This window comes from Ctenopharyngodon idella, chromosome 13 (assembly GCF_019924925.1).
Source record: "Ctenopharyngodon idella isolate HZGC_01 chromosome 13, HZGC01, whole genome shotgun sequence".
NCBI lineage: Eukaryota > Metazoa > Chordata > Actinopteri > Cypriniformes > Xenocyprididae > Ctenopharyngodon > Ctenopharyngodon idella.
This window is the reverse complement of record NC_067232.1, coordinates 4,160,820-4,185,022: the sequence shown is the minus strand read 5'-3', so window position 1 is coordinate 4,185,022 and position 24,203 is coordinate 4,160,820. Positions and strand designations below refer to the sequence as shown.

General features: G+C 36.3%; 1 protein-coding gene across 1 annotated transcript in view; it reads right to left on the bottom strand.

Moving 5' to 3' along the window:
• cdh23 (cadherin-related 23) overlaps positions 1 to 24,203 on the bottom strand; it is a 271,367-nt gene that overhangs the window by 192,265 nt on the left and 54,899 nt on the right. The window contains 3 exon segments of the mRNA XM_051916257.1: positions 3,579 to 3,671; positions 4,289 to 4,336; positions 4,450 to 4,592. Of these exon segments, the coding sequence (XP_051772217.1) occupies positions 3,579 to 3,671; positions 4,289 to 4,336; positions 4,450 to 4,592 (284 nt within the window).

Below are 24,203 nucleotides of genomic sequence, written 5' to 3'. Positions count from 1 at the left end.
TTGTAAAATGTCTGTACTGTCACTTTTGATTAATTTAATACATCCTTGCTGAATAAAATAATTAATTTCTTTAAAAAAAAAAATCTTACTGACCCCAAACTTTTGAACAGTAGTGTATTTTTTTAAATGCATAATTCAATTCAACAAATTAACAAATAACATCCTCTTTGCTACAGTACCTCAATTCAAACTGAATAGGATTTCAAGCATTCTCAAAAACAGTGTTCACATTCAAATCAGACTCTCTCAAATAACTAGGGTAAAATAAAATTCTCTTGCTGTAGCGCTGTAGATTCAGCAGCTGTGCAGTGTCATCAGAGAATAACGGTGCAGTAAACAATGACATGCACACAATTGCATGCTTACACACACACACACACACAGTAAATTTAAGCAGCTTTATAACTGTCAGATATAATGCTGTTCACCTGCTCCCCTTCCATAAGAAACCTCCCACAGTTACTGCCCAACAAATTACACTGCCAATTACAGGCCCATTCACACACACACAGTTCTTTCCTTCAGCCTCCTATGATACTCATTCACACATCATTGTAGAGACAAGCAACTGTCATACTAGCAAAAACATTGTTTCATGCTAATTTTTGCTGGTCACAGAGACAAAAACAATTTCTTAAACCACCTTCAAAGCTAATTCTTATCTTTTTATAAAACAATGCAGTATTTAATATAAATGATTTATCTGTGCACATCTTCTTATTTTAAAATTCATGTGCCCTCATAATCTTTCATCAAAATAACTTCCCCTCCCTTTTGCAGCAACATCTCTTCTCTGATGATCTGGCACGAGGGCGGGGCAACCTGTCACTCACATGAGATCGACCAATAGCAAACCACAACCATCCAATCAATTCCCGAATAATAAAATCAAGTAATTCCCTACATTTTTTCTTGTTCGAGAAGCTGTTTCACTCTGATATATGTCACAATAGGGTAGAAAAGACTACCACAACTTCTGTTTCATGCCGACTTTCAGGTACAGATTTGAAAGCCGTTCTCTTTTTTAACCTATCTTGAAATTCTTACCCTAACTTTATTTTTCATCCAACCATTTACAGCTCTTCCTAACACCTTACGCTATTTCTCCCATTCATCCTCTCACTCTGAGAGGTGATGTCAGGATAATCCCTGATTAGTGGAATACAGTTTGAGTGACAGACTGATGGAGTGATGCCGCAGCATGTTTTCACAGACCAAGAGAGGTCAGCAGAGGTAATGAGGCCATCAAAATGCAGAAACTGGGAGACTTAAAAACAGAAAGTGGTGGTTGGGGTGGAGCTGAGGCTGTTTTTTTCTTGCTCATTCTAAACAGAAAAAAGGAACAGTTTGCCCAAAAAATTTAATAGTCAAAATTCACTTAAAAATCTTCCTTCCCGCTATCACTCTCAAATTAAATTGTGGTGCCAGTCATGATGTGTAGATATGAGACATGTGAAACCAATGAGGTTTGAGGATGTCATTGACTCTATTACTTGATTTAAAGCTACAGTGGAGGCCTAAATTTTCAGTAAATAATGACTTTTGCAATCTTTTTTGATGCTTTTCTTGTTTTAGCAGAATGCAAGTGCTGCAAATATGGACAAATTGAACAAAAGGACGTATGAAACAAAAACATTTCCTTGTCACTATTCACCTCAGAATCAAAATGAAAAAATACTACAAAATTACTACAAAATGGGGGAAAAAAATACTTTAAGCAAAATTACATTTTTAGTTTTTTATTATTATTATTATTATTATTATTATTTAATTTTATGGGGGTTCTTATTTGTGGAAAACAAATATATTTCCATATTACTTGAAATAAAAAAATATATATACAATAATAATTTAAATTTTAAAATATTTATAGACTATGGTAAATATTGTTGTACTGTGTTTATTTATGTGGATTAAATAAAATAAAAATATTATTGTTTTTCTGTAATACACTAATGATGATATCAAATGTCAGAATGCAAAAAAAAAAAGTTTTATGGACCTAAAATAAGCTTCTTATTCATTATGTAAAAATTTTTTTATTTTTTTAAAAAAATGTGACCTGGACATGTTTCAAAAGAAATTATACAAGCTGCAACTTACAAGATGACTCAGAAAGACTCTACATTGAACAATCCAAATCTCTTTGGGTTTTCCGCAGTTCTGATGATGACCGAGAATTATGGGTAAGTGGCCAAATATGCCGGTCCTCCTCTGTCCTTCTAACTGCAGACAGCTTAATCATCAAGCCTCGGTAAACAACATCAGCTAAATACAGCTCTCTCGCTCACACTCGCTCACTCTCACCCTACTTTTATTTACTCAGAATGACAGATTGAAAAGAGAAAAAAATAACTGTGGCTTTGAAGATTTGCTGTGGGGAGGAGTGTGGGATGTATATAGACACACAATACAAACATCAGCTGAGGTGTGTGTGTGTGTGTGTGTGTGTGTGTGTGTGTGTGTGTGTACACGTGTGCATGCGTGCTGGGGAGAGAGAGAGTTGTCTACTTTACTCTACCAAATTACCTCATGTCAGGGATTAGAAGGGGATGGGCCAGAAGGATGATGGGAAAAGGAGAGAAGGATAGGTTAAAGTGGGAAAAGTGCTGATAGACAGAGCAGGAAAGAGAGGGTGAGGGGGTTTCTGTTGATCTCAGTTGGGGGTGACGAATATGATAAAAAAAAAAAACAGAAAGAAAAATAACAAAATAGAAAATACAAAAACATTCTTCGCATTCCAAACCTATGACACTGTTTCTGGAATTCAAACAAGAATATTTAAATTAGTCTGATCGTAAGACATCAGAAAATTAAAACGCACCATATTTGCGCTCTTTTTTGCAATTCATTGGTGCATGTTGTTTAAAAAATTTTTTATCTTTGTAATCTTTTATTTAATTGAAAAAATAAAATATTTATTATAAAATATATGAAATTATTTAAAATAAAATATTTCAAAAAATGAATACATTTAAAGTCCCCCTGTAGTCAATAATTTTATCCTTTAAAGCTCATCTTTGATCACCAAAATTACATATTTAAACATTTTTCCTGTGAAAAAAAAATTTCTTCATGTCTTAAAATAGCTTGAATGTAACTCTACACCCTTGCTTCATTTAGTATACCTGGATCTATGAATATGATAATTAGCCCCTCCTCCACTCACTCGCACGAGCTCAGAGATCCACTCGGCACCAGTGATTTCAAACTGCGTTTTTGAAACTGTCTTTAGATCACTGCCGTTTTAAAGAGAAAATGGTGTTGATTTATGAATTTGCACATGGTTTGTCTTAAAGCAGGTAAGGTAAGGTAAGGTAAGGTAAACTTTACCTAAAGCATATTAAAAACATCACAGACACATATAAACAACATTAAAAACTTGATTTTCACCATAGGGGGACTTGTATAAACAATATTAAATTAAATTAAAAATAAAATTAAATAGATTAAATATCTCACCTAAAATTTGTTCTCATTCAGTGTCATGTTTGACATGTTTCACATCATGAAAGAAAATTGAAGTGAATGCTACTGCAAGTTGATTTTAAGAAGTGAAGTAAAGTATTGTACATTACCTCTGGTATTTGAATGGCATACGGCTGGTTGTGAAATGTTGGAGAATTGTCATTTACATCTCCGATCTGAATGTTCACTGTATCCTTGACAACCTAAAAATCAAATGAAATCAAATAGGAGAGGCTTTTGAGAACATTCTACTATTTCAACACTGAATCCCAAAATGATTTAAAAAAAAAAAAAAAAAGAAAGAAAAAAAGATCATTTGAGTTAGCCTATACTAATTATAAATAGAAAAGAAAAGTTCATCAAGGCAATTTTCTAAATGTTTTTTAAAAAGGAAGTTACACAGCTGTTTAAAAGTTTGGGGTCAGTTTTTGAAAAAAGTCTCTTCTGCTCAACAAGGCTGCAATTATTTGATTAAAAATACAGAAAAAACAGTAATACTGTTCAAAATTATAAATTAAAACAACTGTTTTCTATTTTAATGTATTTTGAAATGTAATTTATTCCTGTGATGCAAAGCTGAATTTTCAGCATCATTACTCCAGTCTTCAGTGTCACATGATCCTTCAGAAATCATTCTAATATGCTGATTTTTATATATGTTTAATATGATGTCTTTGCTGAATAAAAGTTTTTTTTTTTCTTTTTAAATCTTTAAAGTCTTAAACTTTTGAACAGTAAAAGAAAAGGCTGCATAGACCTTAGAGATATATGGATGGACAAAAAGATGGACAGACAGATAGATGGATGATCGCTAACTCACCCCTTGACTGTCACTGACTGAGAACTCCACCTGCATCTCTGACTTGGTCTGAAGAGACAAAAACAAAAGCACACAAACAAACAGCAGCATTACATCACTAGTGTCAGCTCCAGTTGGACAGTCATTCATTTCTTTCACCATTTGCTCATCATTTTCCGCACCTCCCTGTCGAGCGGCTGTCTTAGCCACACCACCCCAGTCGTCTCCTGCACAGCGAAATACCGCATGGCCTCTTCCCCGACCACACCGAAAATCAACGGCTCGCCGTCTGGATCGACCGCCTGCAGCTGGGTAATGGATGTACCTGAATATACAGACAGAGACAACGAATGACATTTCAGACAAAATTACATCTTAAAGGGGTCATATTATGAAAAGCTGAATTTCCCTTAAAGGGAAACTTCACCACTGGAAAAATGGGCTTTCACTAAAACTTGGCTTCCTATACAGTAGAAATGCAAAAACTTTATAAATAAATATTTGAAATCGCTGCTACCTGACTAGAGAAAACAGAGAAAAAAAAGCTGTTGTTTTCCCTTTTGCCAAATAGGTAGGAAAACACCCATAATGCACTGGGCATTTTGCCGTCCAAGGCAACACCAGTCTGCTATGAATATGTTTACAAGAGCCAAATACCGTCTTGCTTTAGTAGGAAATACTTCTTAGCAAACTTTTAGTCATAATGGTGGTTCCTCGGTCCAAGAATTCAAAGAATAAATGGGACGGGAGTGAGTTACTTTCAGTTTCCAGTGAAGGATCCAGCATGTTGTTGGCAGTGGCAAAAGGTTGCAAAGAATCGTAAATACGGAGAAAGCGTACCAAATGGAGGGAAAAAACTGAAAGAAACTGCCGCTTTGTCAGTTCTGTCGATCCGACAGAGGGTTATTATTTGTGGGTGAGGATACAAATATGCAGAAGTATAATCTGTAGTTTTAAAACACGTAACCATATTAAAAGGATAGTTCACCCAAAAAAGAACATTTTGTCATCATTTACTCACCCTCCAAACCTGTATAAATTTCTTTGTTCTGCTGAACACAAAAGAAGAAATTTGGAAGAATGTCAGTAACCAAATAGATCTAGCCCCCCATTTACTACCAGAGTAGGAAAAATAAATACTATGGTAGTCAATGGGGGGCGAGATCAGTTTGGTTACTGACATTCTTCCAAATTTCTTCTTTTGTTTTCAGCAGAACGAAGAAATTCATACAGGTTTGGAACAACTTGAGGGTAAGTAAATGATGACAGAATTTTCATTTTTGGGTGAACTATCCCTTTAAGGACTCAAATACAGTACTGACCACCATATTGTGTTTCTGTGTGAACGTGGCCTGTTTCTGATTTTTGGCAACTAGTGTCAACTCCTGCAATTCGGATAAACACAGCATTTAAATTGCAAAGGTAGCTTAGACATTCTGCAAAATATCTAATTTCAAGTATTTCAAGGAAGAAAGAAAAGCATACTAGAGTGAAACAATATGAGTGAGGCTGAGTAAATAATGGTAGAATGTTAATTTTCGAATGAATTGTTCCTTTAAAAGAAACTTCCTCCAGATATTTTAGTCCAATGCAAAGTTCTGACCTTGAGAAGCAGTTATTTTAATATTTCATTTTTTCTTCATCTCTCATTAATCAAAATATAAACAAACTAACCCTTTTAAATTAGTTTTTTTCACCTCTTTATGTTTTCATTCCTTCTCTTGAGCAGTCTCAATATCACAAAATCTGCTACAATATAACCAAGAGCAACAATGACATCCTCTAAGCTCTTTATACATCATGCACACGGAGTCTGTGTAACAGGTGTTTGTTTATGAAGACACCTGGCAAGGGGGTCCCTGACTCATTCCAGCTTTAGTTCTGTTGACGGCGCCAGGCGCCTAATGCTGCAAATCCTACATTAATGAGAAAGACCAACAAACAGATCAGGCTGAATCCCTTCCACAGCCACAAACACACAGACTCAGACTCTGAACTCAGAGTATTTTACACACATTCAAATGCTCTCACATAAATAGGTAGGGTAGAACATGGTGCTAGAAACACCAAGGCCATGGGTTCAGTTCCCAGGGATGAAATGTATACTTTAAAAGCCACTTTGAATAAAAAACTCTTCCAAATGTATAAATGTATAGCAAATGTATCCCCATAGCAATCAATATATCTAGCTGTTCAGGTCAAACTATACCAAGCACCTCTTTCATATCCAGAGCCATCAAGCAACCACAAAGGTCAATAACTTAAACCACATGCACACATACACGTTTATTAATGCACAATACTGTGTGAAAGAGAGGTGAAAACACCTCTAATTAATGGGAGGATTTATGAACTGCGCTCTCTGTTTATAATGAGATTTATGCAAATTCTGCTGCTTTCAGTGTGAGTTATAATTTGGTTGAAGACGGTGCAAATTAAGTGTTTTACGTTGCACTCATTAATAATAAAGACTTCCCCCTCTCTTTTCCTCTGTTTTTAGGGTGGAGGGATCCATCGTGTGTGGTCAGGAGAGGGAATGCTGGGTAACAAATGGCTGTTCTGGGTCAGTGAAATATGTGTAAAAGTCAATCTGCAAGACAAACCGTGGCTCTGTTTTTTAAAACCTACTGAGCTGCTTTGACAAATAATTTCACTTGTTGCAGTGCATAATGGGATTGCATTTTATGCAATGACATTCTAAACACAAAAATACATAATTCAAATAAATATTTTTATTACTTATTCTAAACAATTTTAACTATACTTTTTGATATGAAATTAATTGAAATAAAATAAAAAATATAGTAAATTATATTAAATATAACAATTATAAATGATTACAAATATATTATATTCATATTCATTATAAATTATATTTATAATCACTTCTCATTTCATCTTTCATCTTTGATAAAAAATTCACTTATTGAAATGTATTACAGGATTGCGTTATCTGCATAATACAAATAAATATAAGATATTATTTTTAAATTTATTCTAAACCATACGTTTTAGTATTAAATGATTTATAATGTTTTAAACATATTTTATTATATTTTATTTGTTATATTTTATTTTATTTAAATTATATTTTTAAGCATTTCTTACTTTATTCCTCCATCTTTGATGGATTATTTCAGCTGTCGAGACATATTATGGTATTGCGTTATCTGCGAATTGTACATTCAATTTGTCCTCAGAAGGCAACATAGTCACACTGCTTAGCATTTGCAAGCACACTATAGGCAGCTCACATCGAAACACAGCCTGTGTGTTGATATGTAATGAGTATGTATGAGCGTTTATATCTGAGTATGTGTAAAGCAGTGACACTCACATTCTCTCTGTTTCTCCCTGGCACAGGCTGATAGATGATGCTATTTAGGCCTCAGTGAGGCCAGTATTATGCTTTTGACTGATACACTGCACATTAACACACCCCACAGTCGAGAACTGACAAGAGCAATGTGCCTGTGGGCTCATCTATCTCTCTCACAGTCACAGGCCATCTCAGCAAGCGTGTAGAATGTTTTATTTCAGAGAATGTAACTCATGTTGAACACTGACCGGACAACACAAACACAAACTCCTGGACAAAACAACATTAAGCCAGATTGCCACAGGTGATTAAAATGAAGCGCAAACAGAAACCTGAACATCTGTGAACAGCCTAATGGGATAGTTCACCCAAAAATGAAAATTCTGTCATTGTTTTACTTACCCTCATGTTGTCCCAAACCCGTATTGAAATGTGATGTTAGGCAGAATGTGCAAGCTGCTCTTCTCCATAACAAAAAAAAGCAAATAGCGACCAGAATCGGTCAAGCTCTAAAAAGTACAAAAAACACTATAAAAGTAGTACGTATGACTCATGAGCTATATATATTTCAAGTCTTCTGATGCCACACGACAGCTTTGTGTAGGGAACGTCATTCACTGATAATCTTCATGGTTTCAGAAGACTTGGAATATAGTGCATGAGTCATGTTACTGAATAATCATTTATGATCTGAAGCCAGTATAAACAAAAAAACCTTCCTGAAAAAAGCACTGTGGATGTAATATAATGGTATTTTTATATGTTATGCAGTACTGAATGATTACCATATGGTATGTGCATGGAATCCCAATGAATATCATGGGTTTACCATGGTACGCACAAAAAAGTTATACTGGTTTGGAATGAAATGAGATGACAGAATTAAAATTTTTTGGGTGAACTATTCCTTTAAGGATGTCTTACACCGTGTCTACACCGGACGTGACAGTTGTCATCTAGAGGCTGTCTACACTGGATGCAACAAAGCATCCATTGCAAATCCATTTGTTCTTCATGTCAGAAGTAGCGCATGTGTTTGAAGTATGTGAGAAATAGAAAGGGCCATCAGTTTACTGTCTGGAATTTGTTGTGTCGAGTTGCTCTGTGCTGGGCCGCATCCAGCGTAGACAGCATGATTATAATGGGTTCTATCTGCATTTGTCGTGTCGCTTGTGTCTGGTGTAGACAGCGTTAGACAGGTTGTTTAAAAACAAGAAATTACATGAAGATGTAGAATTTTGATTATAAACAAATATTATTGAAATGTAACATAAAAACTACAAAAGAATCTATTGTGTCCATCACTACAAAAAAAAAAAAAAAAAGGACTAAAGGTGGTGATAAATGGATATACTATGGCACTTTGATACACTACCAGTCAATGGTTTGGAACAATTGAGATTTTTTAATGCTTTTAAAAGTAGTCTCTTATGCTCACCAAGTCATGTATTTATTTGAGCAAAATACAGTAATATATTGTGAAATATTACAATTTAAAACAACTGTTTTCTATTTGAATAATGTAATGGCTGCTGAGCAGCTTTGCCATCACACGAATAACTTGCATTTCAAAATATATTGAATATATTGAAATATATTGGAAAAATATATTGAGTTCTTTTAGATTATAAATATCTCACAATATTACCGTTTTACTGTATTTTTGATCAAATAAATGCAGCCTTGCTGAGTGTAAGAGACTTCTTTCAAAAGCATTTTGACCGGAAGTATATATACTATAGTACTGAATGATTACTATATTCATATATCAAGGAATTTTTATGGTTCTCCAATGCCACTGTATTGCTGTAACATGATACCTAAAACTTAGTTGGTTAGTCCATACAGTATATGAATGAAATACACATTAATGAAACATACATATTACTACAGAATACATGTATAGGTGGCTAACGTGTGCGAATAAAAGAGAGAGAAAAAAAACAGAAAAAGAATGAAAGATAGAGAGAGGGCGAGTATGAGATGTGATTGTGTAGAGATGCTGGCAGTCAAGTGTTTTATGTAGCTCCTGGTCTGTTGGAGAGCAGGCCGCTGGGGCCAGTAAATCAGCTCAGAGAGGGCATCCATCCCTGGATAGATCAATAGACTTTCAGCCCCTGTGACTACACAAAAGCTCCTCTGGGGGCCCATAGGGGCCTGGGGTCACCACTCCACCATCACACTGCCAACTTTATTACTATCTCAACTGTAATGTTGTACTGCAATACAGAGACTTATACACACAAACTAACACACACACACACACACACACACATATACAGTTCAGAGAAACACATTCAAAAACAATGAAAAGCAGCGTCCTAAACCAGACCCATAATGAGCAGTGGGATCACCCATAGCAAAGAATTATCACAAAAGAGATATCGCTAAAATCTCAATTGTTTCTCCGAGACAGTGATGACAATAAATTAAGAGCAAATGAAGCATTTTCTGCTACCCAGATGTTTCTCCTGAGAGGAAAAACTCTAGAGTTTTAGAACAGATTCCAAATGTCCTCAGATTTGCCAAGATAAGTCTGCAATTAAACATCACAAATCTCAATACGAATCTGATCTGAAGACTAAAAGATCTGAGCTATGCTAAACACATTCAGTTTATCTTTCTATACTCTGTCAACAATTGTCTCATTTGTGTTTCTTATTTTCTTATTATAGCCAACATTCTGACGTAGAACCCGGAAGTGCTGCACTGTGCTTACAACGTCAACAGTGTAGGAGACTGACAGGGATTACAAGAAATTGTTGAATAAAGTTGTTATATTTGTATTGTTTTTGCGCACAAAAAGCATTCTTGTCGCTTCATAACATTGAGGTTGTAGTCATATGGACTATTTTAACGATGTCTTTACTACCTTTATGGGCCTTGAAATTGGTTATGACATTGCTGTGGATAGGAAGGTTAGAAGCTCTTGGATTTCATCAAAAATATAAAATATCAAAATATGTGTTCCAAAAATGAACGAAGGTCTTACGGGTTTGGAATGACATGAGGGTGAGAAATTACTGACAGAAATTTCATTTTTGAGTGAACTAACACTTTAAGGACTAAAATACAGGACTGACAACCTTATTCTGCTGCTGTGTGAAGGTGGCCTAAGTCTCATGAATTTCTGAGCAATAACATTAATAATTAGTATAACCAATTAATAAATTATTCAGAGGCAGTGTCAGGAATGTTTGGGTAAGCTGATATAACCGTTACTCATCCAGTTAGGCACAGCAGTGTTGCATTTACACCATCAGGACACATTATTGTTTTCAAAAACAACAGAATGTAGCAGAATGCAGGGGGGTCTTGAAACTAGTTTTTAAGAACTAAAATATTTTTAACTTGACATGCAGTTTTGCAACGCTCATGGTGTGAGATGCTGAAAAAAACATTTAAAGGTGCAATATGTAATAGGCCAGTGTTATATATTTTGTTCACTTGAGTACTTACAATATCTCAAATGATTCCAACTATTTGTAAATCGTGAGAAAATTGCTATTTTAACAAAGGCTCCGGGACGTGTGAGGAGTCGCCTGTCAATTGCGTTATACCCGCGTTAACCCTCGGTCTGCCTCGTTTTCAGGTTTTATTTTGTAGAAACCATGGAAACACCAAAGACGCTTTAATATATTACACGTTTTAATAGACAAGGGAACAACTGTTTTGATATATTTATAGACAGAAAACTAATTGTTGTTATATAGCTCAACACGTTTAGTCTCATTGTTTAAATTTAATTTTCTTGATATTTTGCGAGTACCATGCTTTACCATGCCTCAGAGAAAAACACTATTTTGTGAAGTAGCTAACATATCATAATCAGATGCAGCTTTATTTTTAATAACAGTAATACAGAATTTTCTCAATCATACAATACGTTTTAAAATTAATTGCATGCCATTTATCAACACAAGCCATCCAGCATTTAATATGATATTCTAAAATCGATCTAGCTTACTGCAGTGTGCAACAAGTGTCTCACAGCAGCCACCGAGCGAACGCACAACATTATAACATTTTCAACACACTCAAATGTATCTAATATGATAAACAGAGCTGCGTTACCTCATACTCATGACCGGAAAAGCGGAAGCGGCGCCGGCGACTGTGGCATAATAAAAGTTCCGCTGCTCGCGGCGTGTGTTGTGCAATCGCTCCAGCGGCCTCGTTCAGCTCCCACAACACTCTGTCCTGCTCTGCTTCATACTACAATAACGTTAATAACCGCATCCATGAACATGATTTCTTCCTGAGTCCTATCCCTATTCTTTGCACCGTCCGTTGCACACATGTCCCAAGATTCCACGCTCAAACTTGGCGTCATCAAGCTACGCCTTTGTTTTGAATAGGCCTCTAGCGACCTCTAGCGGACAGAATTCTTACATACTGAACCTTTACGGGATAGTTCACCCAAAAACCCAATTTTGTCATTATTTACTCATTTACTTACTTAGGAAGATATTTTGAAGAATGTTGGTAACCAGACAGTTGACGGTGGCCATTGACTTCCACAGTACTATGGAAGTCAATGGCTACCATCAACTGTCTGGTTACCAACATTCTTCAAAATATCTTCCTTTGTGTTCAACAGAAAGAAAAAAAAAAATTCATACTGGTTTGGAACAACTTGAGGTTGAGTAAATGATGACAGAATTCAAATGTTTGGGTGAACTATCCCTTTAAGATATGATATAAAGATGTCTATTTGAGACATATTTAACCTTACATCAACAGTGCAGGAGATCAGGTGTATCCTGACAACATGAAATGACATTAACAGCCATTTAACTTCGGGGGGAGAAAAAGTGTTACAAAGCATATTTTTGCCTCAGTTCCACTGAAAATGTTAACAGAACAATAAAAAAAATCTAAACTACTCACCGACTGGACCAGCAAAAAAATCCTCATTGTTAATCTATTTTATGGCCCAGCATGATTAATAATAAGACAGAGACATGAAGAGCACAGTTAAACAGGAAAGCGTTGTATTATGTTATCTCATTGTCATTTAGTCACACGTACAATCCCGCAGATATCATCAGTCTTAGCCCCGTCGAAAGCGTTGCCTTCGCACGCGGGCGATAAACCGCACATGTTCCACGACTGCGACTCTGATACATGATTCACAGCCTCAAATTCATTACCCATTGTGTTAATGGCGGGTGTTTCATTAATAGGGCTGAACTGTAAATCAAAGAGGCTGTTAATTGGCTTTGTGTCATAATCTCCGTCTAAAGCCGTTCTTCATCCATGTGCCCGTAATGTCTTAACGCCTGAGTTTCCTCTCCACTAATGAGCACAGGCGCTGAAGCACAGGGGCCCTAATTTGTTTATAGGCTATTGAAAAAGGTTAGTCCCCCCCCAGAGCATGAGTTATGGTACCCTCCCTAATGTGTTCAGGGAGGAGGTAAATACCATGAGCCGCATTTGCAGGGGAGAAAAGGTGTAAGCAGCATAAATGATTGATTTGAATGGAGTACGTTTCAGTGTTGAATGTAGGCGATGTTAGGTCTCTCTCGGGGTGATCCGTGCAAATCTGTTTCTGCTCATGTTTTATGTGAGCATATTTCCATGCATAATTTGACCTGCAATCCCGAGTTTATCCCGTTTGATAGACCCCTGAGGAGTCAACATAATCTAATCTGACCAAACCCCCTTCAGTGACTCGCTGTGCCCCAACTATAAATGACTTTAAATGTCAGAGCAGATCTGAACCCTGTGAGGGTCCGCTCACATCAGGAGTTTCACACATACAACACACACACACACACGCGTTTCTGTTCCTCAACCTGGTGAGCTTCCTTTTGTCAAACCCTCTACAAAGGCAGCAACTGCACATGGAACACAAATACTGCCACAAAGTGCACAGAAGATTCTCTTTACGATTTATCTGACATCAGTGTGTTGCTAAACTAACGCTATTAAATATAATACACAACAAACAGTTTGTACGATTTTTTTTTAAGGTCTATTTAGCCCTATTTGGGCAGGACTAGTTTTCTAAACAATGTTTGAGTTACAATTCTTATCACCCGACGTCTGTGATTACAAGTACCGATTTGGACAGGACTAATATCTCTCTGTTTATTACAGAGGAGGGAGTGTGTGTTAGACGTGGGCCTTAAAGAAGGTCAGGTGCTGTGTTTGTGTGCATCACGTATGACGTCACATAATTATTTATTGATATAATTCAAATTTATTATAAAAGTAAGCTTCACATGAGTTTATAGAAGTGGCTGTTCATTATAAACCTGCATAAGTGGGCAGAAAAATCTAGACAAGTATCTTACTCTTACCTAACACTGATATTAAAATAGGCAGTTTTCACGATTTGGCTCTATTTATTAAATTTTATTTTTTTGTCAGATACCATCCATATTGAAATTAAATGAAGCATGCTTTTGGTGCGCAAGATTGGTGACAGTAGCTCAGGTAAGGTCAAAAAACACATGAAGAGAAGCATTAGGATAAGACAACATCAGCAGTCACAGACATTCGCATTTAGATGGGATTAGATTTCACAAAGGACTGTTAAGTTTGCCGAAAAACAGTGGGTAATTTGCTCTGGAACTTTTACAGAGGTTGTATAAGAATTGAAATGTATGGGATTAAAATCACAAAGTACATCTGTGAAACACAAATTTCTCTAACGTCTCCCTGGAAAACTAGTCCTGTCCGAATAGGGCTTTATGCTCACTCATTTATTTGATCAAAAATACAGTAAAACAGTAATATTGTGCAATATTAGAATTTTAAAATAACTGTTTTCTATTTGAATATATTTTAAAAATGTAATGGTAACACTTTACAATAAGGTTCATTAGTTAAACATTAGTTAATGTATTAACTAACATGAACTAACCATGAGCAATACATTTGTTACTGTACTTACTAATCTTCATTAGCGTTAGTTAATGAAAATACAGTTGTTCATTGTTTGTTCATGTTAGTTCACAGTGCATTAACTAATATTAACAAGATTTTAATAATGTATTAGTACATGTTGAATTTAACAAAGATTAATAAATGCAGTTTAAGTGCAGTTCATTATTAGTTCATGTTAACTAATGTAGTTAACTAATGTTAACTAGTGAACCTTATTGTAAAGTGTTACCAATATAATTTATTCCTGTGATTTTCAGCATCATTACTCTAGTCTTCAGTGTCACATGATCCTTCAGAAATCATTCTAATATGCTGATTTGCTGCTCAAGAAATATTTCTGATTTTCATCATGTTGAAAACAGTTTTACTGTTCAATAATTTTGTGGAAACTGATATACTTTTTCCAGGGTTCTTTGATAAATAACATCACTTTGAAATAGAAATCTTTTGTAACATTATAGGTGTTTTTACGATCACTTTTGATCAATTTTACTGACCCCAAACTATTGAACAGTGGTGCATATATAATAATAATAATATATAATATATATATTTAAATATTTAGTATGAATGTAGAATTTAAGAAAGTAGAATTAAAATGAAATGAAATTCAAAGAAATTCATAAATTACAACTAAAATAAGTGTAATTTAAAGGAAAAATAAAAGGAAGTTTTTTAACTTTTCGAATGATGGATTGACAAAACCCAAAAAGTCTTGAAGTCTGGGGACTTACAGATAAATACACATTGAAATCTACAATTAATTTATATATATTTTTCCATATTTAAAGCTGCATTCCATAAGTTTTGCCTCTTTGTCGCCATCTCTGTTCGAAACCTGCAATTGCCATTATTTGCGGAATTATCATCAACTTTACATGGGTTGTGCATCGGCACGGCTCCTTAGCGCGGATGAATCTAATGCTTTAAATACTATACTTCGGAATCACAGGTTGTAGTTTTGGAAGTATGACTAAAATAAGAATTTTCACCGGAAAATGTCATCTGAACAAGTAAGTAAAAAATCTGGCACTTTTGTTCTGACAAACTGAGAAAAAAGCATTACAATAAATCGCGCTGCCAATGGTGATTAAATCTAACGATCACTTAGATCAGATCACGTCAAACCATGAAAATTATAAAAGTTATACTTTGTTCTCAAATTGTTGATGTTAACAACATCAGCATTGCGTGACTACGTGTATTTAGTGTGTATTAGCGTTACCTGTAGATTTCAATTTCTGTACAATCTAATCTCTAATGTTAATTTGTCATGCCATACAATCTGCCATCAAAATGATAAGTTTAATTATTCCAGCTGCTGTGAGAAAAGGCTATAAATGATCCGTCACCTGCAGCATCCTCACATGATATAGCCTACTAGCTGAGACTTGTTCTTTATGTAAACAGACGTGACATAATGATGCAAAGATGAACGGTGGCATGCTCGAATTTCCTGCGGAAACCTACCAGTACCACCCGAATTATAAAACATTACTACAAGCTTACTGTTGTGAATCGGACTAAGGTAAGGAGATAGTTTTGAACGCTGGCTCGTTATGTACTTGCTCAAAAATTGATTTTGAATCATTTTTAACCAAAAAAAGATTTTTGCAGCTTTAATAAATTTACAGCTCAGGATAGAAGAACACTTCATTTCCCAGAATGCCATTGCCTGCTGAATTTCTCTGAATTGTATTTTAAGTGGTTCCTTTCTATTTAAATTCCAATTCAACTTCCTGCAAGTTGTGGCCAAGCCGATTGAATTAAAAGCCAATTCTTCAATTTTTAATTTTGTTCGACTCTGCCGCCTGGCTGTATCTACCATGGTATAAATGATAAAGCAGAATCTCTGCTGGCTGATACATTTCTATGTATCATCATACCTTCCAGCTCTAGTCAGCACATTTACATACAGAGAGGCCTCTGTGCGAGTGTCAGGCACATTAGGGCACATCCAGGCGACTCATTTCCATGGATAAAGCTCCAGAGAGCACGCTGGGTCAGTCCCTCAGGAGAGCTATCAAACGCTACTGATAAAGACTGTGTGTGTTACTGTGTCCGATACAAAAACACCAGTACAAAAAAAAAAATGAACACTATATTCATGACAACACAGGGTTAAGTGCCAGACAGGAAAATTATAATAATCCAGAAAACAATGCTAAAACAGACGCTTAACTCATAATGAAAAATAGTAAAAACATCTTTTGCGTGCTGTCGGCAACAGAGATGCTTGTGCAGGGGATTCGATTTGAGCTCTAAATTCCCCCTTCTGGATCTAATTAATTTCAGGAAGTAAATGAAGTGGTGGAAGGATTCTGCCAAATATTTATTTGGGACTCCATATAAAGGAGCTTTTAATACCAAGAGCAACATGACAAAGCAAATTGCAAAAGAAAATAGCTGATTAAAATTTGACCCAAAATCGTTCAAGTGTGACACAAATTTCTGCCAGTCTCTAAAAACAGTTCACACACCTAAACAAAACAGAAATGCCAGGCAAAAGTAAAAATCAACATATGCTGCAAGCAAGCAATAAATAAATAAAAATTCATTTTTGCAAAAATGTCATATTTGTTATAAATACAGTAAATATTTAGTATAAATATTTAAATATCAAATTATTAATTATTAATATGATATAATATATTGCATAAAATTAAACATACATAAAATGTACATATCGTAAATGTTTACCGGTATCATATTATGTGTGAAACCAGTCACTGTTATACAAATATTCAGAAGTTATTGCCATCATAAAAGTCTCTCTCCTCCTCTTACTTGCTCTCTCTGTCTGGTTTCAGTACAGTGCATTAATATCAAAGTTGATGGCAGAACAAGAGACTGATGGAAGTCTAAGTCCAGCTCTAAGTGACTCGTGTGTTTTAACACACACACACACAGAGACCTTGGGCCAGTGTGTATTAATCCATCTGATTTATGGTTAAATCTGTCACGCTTCAGGAGAGCGTACCCTTTGCCTCCATCACCTCATAGTTCAACAATACACATACAAGCATGCACACTCACACTCACAGCGCACATGCTCTCACACACTGCTCATGCATGTTTTTAGAACAGCATCACATGACACATCCAGTAACATGCATGATGCATTTGAATTGATTCCCATTTCAGAGGACATCATAACTTTGATATCAATGGCTAATTATTGCAACTGTAAACTTACATAAATAATAAATAATAAATAATAATAACTGACAATAATACTGTATATACAGTGGGTACGGAAAGTATTCAGACCCCCTTAAGTTTTTCACTCTTTGTTATATTGCAGCCATTTGCTAAAATCATTTAAGTTCATTTTTTTTCTCATTAATGTACACACAGCACCCCATATTGACAGAAAAACACAGAATTGTTGACATTTTTGCAGATTTATTAAAAAAGAAAAACTGAAATATCACATGGTCCTAAGTATTCAGACCCTTTGCTGTGACACTCATATATTTAACTCAGGTGCTGTCCATTTCTTCTGATCATCCTTGAGATGGTTCTACACCTTCATTTGAGTCCAGCTGTGTTTGATTATACTGATTGGACTTGATTAGGAAAGCCACACACCTGTCTATATAAGACCTTACAGCTCACAGTGCATGTCAGAGCAAATGAGAATCATGAGGTCAAAGGAACTGCCTGAAGAGTTCAGAGACAGAATTGTGGCAAGGCACAGATCTGGCCAAGGTTACAAAAAAATTTCTGCTGCACTTAAGGTTCCTAAGAGCACAGTGGCCTCCATAATCCTTAAATGGAAGACGTTTGGGACGACCAGAACCCTTCCTAGAGCTGGCCGTCCGGCCAAACTGAGCTATCGGGGGAGAAGAGCCTTGGTGAGAGAGGTAAAGAAGAACCCAAAGATCACTGTGGCTGAGCTCCAGAGATGCAGTCGGGAGATGGGAGAAAGTTGTAGAAAGTCAACCATCACTGCGGCCCTCCACCAGTCAGGGTTTTATGGCAGAGTGGCCCGACGGAAGCCTCTCCTCAGTGCAAGACACATGAAAGCCCGCATGGAGTTTGCTAAGATGGTGAGAAATAAGATTCTCTGGTCTGATGAGACCAAGATAGAACTTTTTGGCCTTAATTCTAAGCGGTATGTGTGGAGAAATCCAGGCACTGCTCATCACCTGTCCAATACAGTCCCAACAGTGAAGCATGGTGGTGGCAGCATCATGCTGTGGGGGTGTTTTTCAGCTGCAGGGACAGGACGACTGGTTGCAATCGAGGGAAAGATGAATGCGGCAAAGTACAGGGATATCCTGGACGAAAACGTTCTCCAGAGTGCTCAGGACCTTAGACTGGGCCGAAGGTTTACCTTCCAACAAGACAATGACCCTAAGCACACAGCTAAAATAACGAAGGAGTGGATTCACAACAACTCCGTGACTGTTCTTGAGTGGCCCAGCCAGAGCCCTGACTTAAACCCAATTGAGCATCTCTGGAGAGACCTAAAAATGGCTGTCCACCAACGTTTACCATCCAACCTGACAGAACTGGAGAGGATCTGCAAGGAGGAATGGCAGAGGATCCCCAAATCCAGGTGTGAAAAACTTGTTGCATCTTTCCCAAAAAGACTCATGGCTGTATTAGATCAAAAGGGTGCTTCTACTAAATACTGAGCAAAGGGTCTGAATACTTAGGACCATGTGATATTTCAGTTTTTCTTTTTTAATAAATCTGCAAAAATGTCAACAATTCTGTGTTTTTCTGTCAATATGGGGTGCTGTGTGTACATTAATGAGAAAAAAAATGAACTTAAATGATTTTAGCAAATGGCTGCAATATAACAAAGAGTGAAAAATTTAAGGGGGTCTGAATACTTTCCGTACCCACTGTATATTCTTTATACTGTATTTGTGAACATGAATGAATGAATGAATGAATTAGGGCTGCCACTGACTAAAGATTTTTCCAGTTGACTAGTATTTGTTCATTTAAGCCATTAGTCGACTAATCGCACGTTTATATTAATTTAATTAATTAAATATATCCTGGGGGGTGGAATAGCCTATATGTTGTTTGTCTTCTTTATTCTACAAAAGCACAACATTTTGTTGTTATTGTGAGTGTACACAAATAAAAGACAGTTTAGAATGATGTATTACTCTGATCTGTAAGACAAAAAATTAAGACAAAAGTATTTTAAGTTGAAAAAAATGCAAGTGATCATGCCAGCGCCTCCACGTCATGCAGCGCACTAATAATTCACCTCCCACACTGCGCACAAACACTTAAATATGCGCCTAATAATAGCGCACATTTATGTGAATGTTAGAGCAAATAGCCATGTAAAGTTGCAACTTGCATGTTTCAAATGATATACTATATTTGAGGTCGACGGATGATAGGCAAATGTTTGGATTTCCTGGCCGACATACTGTAATTACCACAAGGACCCGCCATTAAAAATCTCTCCCTCACGGACTGCGCGACTTCACCACTTTCTGTGGAGTTTTTTTTTTCTTCTGCGACTAACCGACTAATAAAATCTTGGTCGACTAAGCCTATTCTAGTAAACTAATGTTTAGTCGACTATTAGGGGGCAGCCTAGAATGAATGAATGAATGAATGAATGGATGAATAGATGAATGAATGATTGAATGAATAAATGAATGAATTTTAGAAGAGTAAATTTCAACACTGGTATAATGAGATAATGTGACAGGTTGACTAAGATGGCCTATCAGTTCAAGCTTGACCCAGTCAACCTAAATCCATAAAGACAGGAATCACCTTGCTTTCACTGGATGTTCCAGCAAGGAGTTGTGGCCTCCAAGAATCAGGATAAGGTAAGACTACAGTGAACAATGACTGGTCACGAATGAATAGTGTTCCAGGGTCTAATTTGTCTATTCCGGGAATGAGTATGTGAGACAATGTGTGTGTGACGAAGATAATTGATAATTAATAAAATAACACAAACACATGCGTGAATGTGCTATAAAAGATTCCACCTGATACAAACTGTGCATTCTAAAAAAGAAAAAAGAAAAAGACAACAACATGCACACACCCTTTACTCAGGTTCCATTTAGCTGTCAGAAGTCTGGAGCATTTAAAAACCCATCCAAGAACTCCAAAGCTATCACACACCTCACTAACGCCACTCACATTACTTTTCTCTCATCCTTTTCGATCTGTCTTTCCCTGTCTTTTAGTGTGGCAAGCGACAAAGAGAGATGGTAGGGGATGTTTTAAAAATGTTTGGGCAGAGTCCCAGGGGGAGCCTTCAAGGTTAGCTAAAAAATGAGTAAAACAGTATGGATCCTGACTAGGGAGAAGAAAAGCCATTCTGTTTGAATAGATGTCAACAGAGAAGACTCCTCAGTATGACTCCTAATATTATAATAATTCCCATTATTCTCAATGGTGATACTTATTAATATATTACAGCATTTTTTTTATTATTATTAAATCAGCGTGATTAAGTGATTATCAAAGTGTAGGGCAGGAGGGAGAGTGGGAGATCCGCAGAAATAGAAAACAAAAAAAGAAAACAGCCATGGCAAGGGCATTTGAGAATTAGATCAGAATCTCTTCAGCGGCATCACAAGTTGCTATTGTGAACTCGCCGTTCGCCGTTCCCCTGCCGTGCTCTGGTGGGAAGACGTACAAGAAACTGAGCTTGTGAGGCGGCCGTCAATTATACCTATTATTCTCTCTTATTGTTATATTTTTAAAAGTTTCTACTGCAACACAATGTGAAACAATTGTAGGTTTTTCATTGCAGGTCTTTTGTTTGAAAAAATCATACAATTTTCCTAATTTTTCATGAAATTATTTGGTAGTCAGAGGTGGTGAGGGGGGACAGATTTTTAAAGATACATTATTATTATTATTCCTTTTTTAGTGGCTGTTCACACAACATGTTTTTCCATTCCACTGCGCTACTTTTTCCATTATGCAAACACGTGCTAGATGGACGTAAAAACCACGAACACCAACCACGGTACGTACCGCGATACTCTCATTGCGAACCGAACGCACCCCGCCCCCTGCTGCCCCGCCCAGCCCTGGCCCATTTGATCGACACGACGAATACAGCGTTGTAGCCTAACCACCATTAATCACAATAAGCTCAGAGTTTTGTTACTTTCGATAAGAAAAAAGTGTCATCTTTCACATTCTATCCATTTTATCACGAAATTCAAACAAAAAATGCCGTTTTGAGGCTCTTTAATGTGGCTTGACAGATCCCTGGTGTGAATGAATCTCTTTATACAGTAGGCGCCTCATTTCAAGTGGCAATGCAGAGTGAAAGTGAACGCGGTCATCTCTTCCTCTTTAATACTAGTTTCAGAATAAACATGAATGAACATCTGAAGGTATGTTGAAAGATACATTACAACTTACTGAAATGTACAATATCTCACTTAATCAAAATAAAATCAAAATAATCCCTCAATCAGTGTTTCAACGGCAGAAAGACACGTAGCATTTACCTCAGGCGAGTCCACAGCTTGTTAGTTCACCAGAGAAATGAACTCTTTCGCTAAATATATGCACTATATTAAGCTATATATTCATTATTTTACTTAACTTGTTAGAGATGTCTTGATTATTTAATGTATGTTTAAATAAATCTGTCATGAAAATGACAGCCACTGCGTAAATGATTATATTTCAAGAACGAATTGGAGTAAAAACATAATTTTACAATTTGTTATTTGAGTGTTGATTATTATATCTAAAAAAATAAATAGCAACTGAATTTAGGCTAATAGTTTGGGCTCTGAACCTTTAATACTAAAGTAATGTGCAAGGGCTCCCTATATAGTTTACAGCATTAGCAGAGATTTTTTTTTATCCTTAAGAAACTTTTAATTATAATTGAATTAATTTAAAGAGACAAATTACTTTATAAATTTTCCGTCCTTTATAAATTTATTCGATAAATTACTGTTTAATTTAAAAAATGCAATTTTCTTTAGTTTTCTACCCCTGCTGTACCGAACCAAACCAAACCATGACTTCAAAACCAAACGTCAGTTTTGTGTACCATTACACCCCTAGAAATGAAATGAAATTAATTTTTATTTTGGAGTGAAATATGACCGGGACATTTCCTTGGCAAGTTTCATAAGATTTACCCATTTACCCATAAAAGAGCTACGACCAAATCTGCCTGCCTGCGTCACCAGTCAGAATGCTTACAAATTTGAAGGAGAGCTGCAATACTCTACAAAACTCTTCTGCTCTGATTCTGACCTTTTAGACCTGTGCATTATCTGGAGGGGAGTAAAATCAAAACTAAGGGAACTCTAATGTGGGTGTTTTCACTCACAGGTTCAGCCATTTCATGCCTCTCAATCACAGCAGCCATCCTTCCTCGCTTCTCTTACCCCATCCTTTCTTTCCACACCTATTCACTTAAACGACAAACACTTGGAGAGTGTTTGCCGTCGCTGCTGTCAACAGCAGAGCTGTCCATCACTCAGGGTTGCCGTGGCAGCAGGGCTGTCCCAAAAGAGAGCGTGCATGCTCTGGTGTGTGCCAGTGTGACGTATTTGTCCAAAGATGTTCTATCTTACTATCTAAAAGTCTTTACTGTCATTTTTGATCAATTTAATGCATCCTTGTTGAATAAAATCATTTTTATTCTTTAATAATTTTTTTATTCTTGAAAAAAAAAAAAAAATTGCAATGGCCCAAAACTTTTGAACGGCAGTGTATATTTTTATGTTTAAATAAAAAAAATAAAAAAAATAACATTAGCATGTAACAGTGTAACAGGCATTAGCAGTGAATGACATGGATAGATGTATTTACAAATGGATACATACAGATTTTTTTAACGAGCTTGTTGCAATGCATTATGGGATTACCTTCTCTATGAAGGATGCATGCAATGTTGCTACTTTCTAGAACAGACTTTGTGAACTGTGCATATATGATGTCTTAAAATTTTGCCTACACTGGCAGCTCTCTAAGTTTTGGAGTCTTTATCTATCTGTTGACCCATTGACTCTCTCACGTTACCCGTGGCTGCACTCCTGACAGTGAGGTCGCAGAGGTGGTCGCAGGAAAAGGAGGACGGAGGATGGAGGATTCAGGTGGGCAGCTTGGGTCTCCAGGTCACAGGAGTCAACAGCCACTAGATAGACAGACAGATGTGTGCCTGAGTGTCTGTGAGTGTGTGTGTGTGCCTGCACTGCATCTGCTTGAGTTTGAACCGCTTGTTTCAGAGATCCTAATAAACTGTGGATGTTATGGATTATAAATGAACTAATTATTTGTAATGCTCATTAGCTTCAGGTCCTAATTAGCCAAAATTAATATTGGTTTTGATAAAGACAATGGCTGAGGAAAATTGGCAATTGACCTTCTCAGTTAATCTGGAAAGGAAAAGAATGAGAGAGAGAGAGACCAAAGGTAAACAGAGAAGAAAGAGTGTATAAAATGACAAACTTCAGCACGAACTCAATAAAATGCACACATTGGCTGCATTCCAAAACCTAGCAAGACGCCTTTGAAAGCATCATTTTAAGGTATTTCAAGGCAAAAGGTAGCTCTAATATATCTTCTTCTGGACAAATTCACAGAGAAAACAATCCCATAATTCGTCCAAGATGGAAACTGAAAAGAGAGAAATGTTGCTCTCTGTCTAGATGTCATTAAACGCAAGAACACAACCTGTGATATACAGTACACCCGGCTCTAATCATCAAAAACTGACTGTTGAGTGCCAGACCAAAAGTT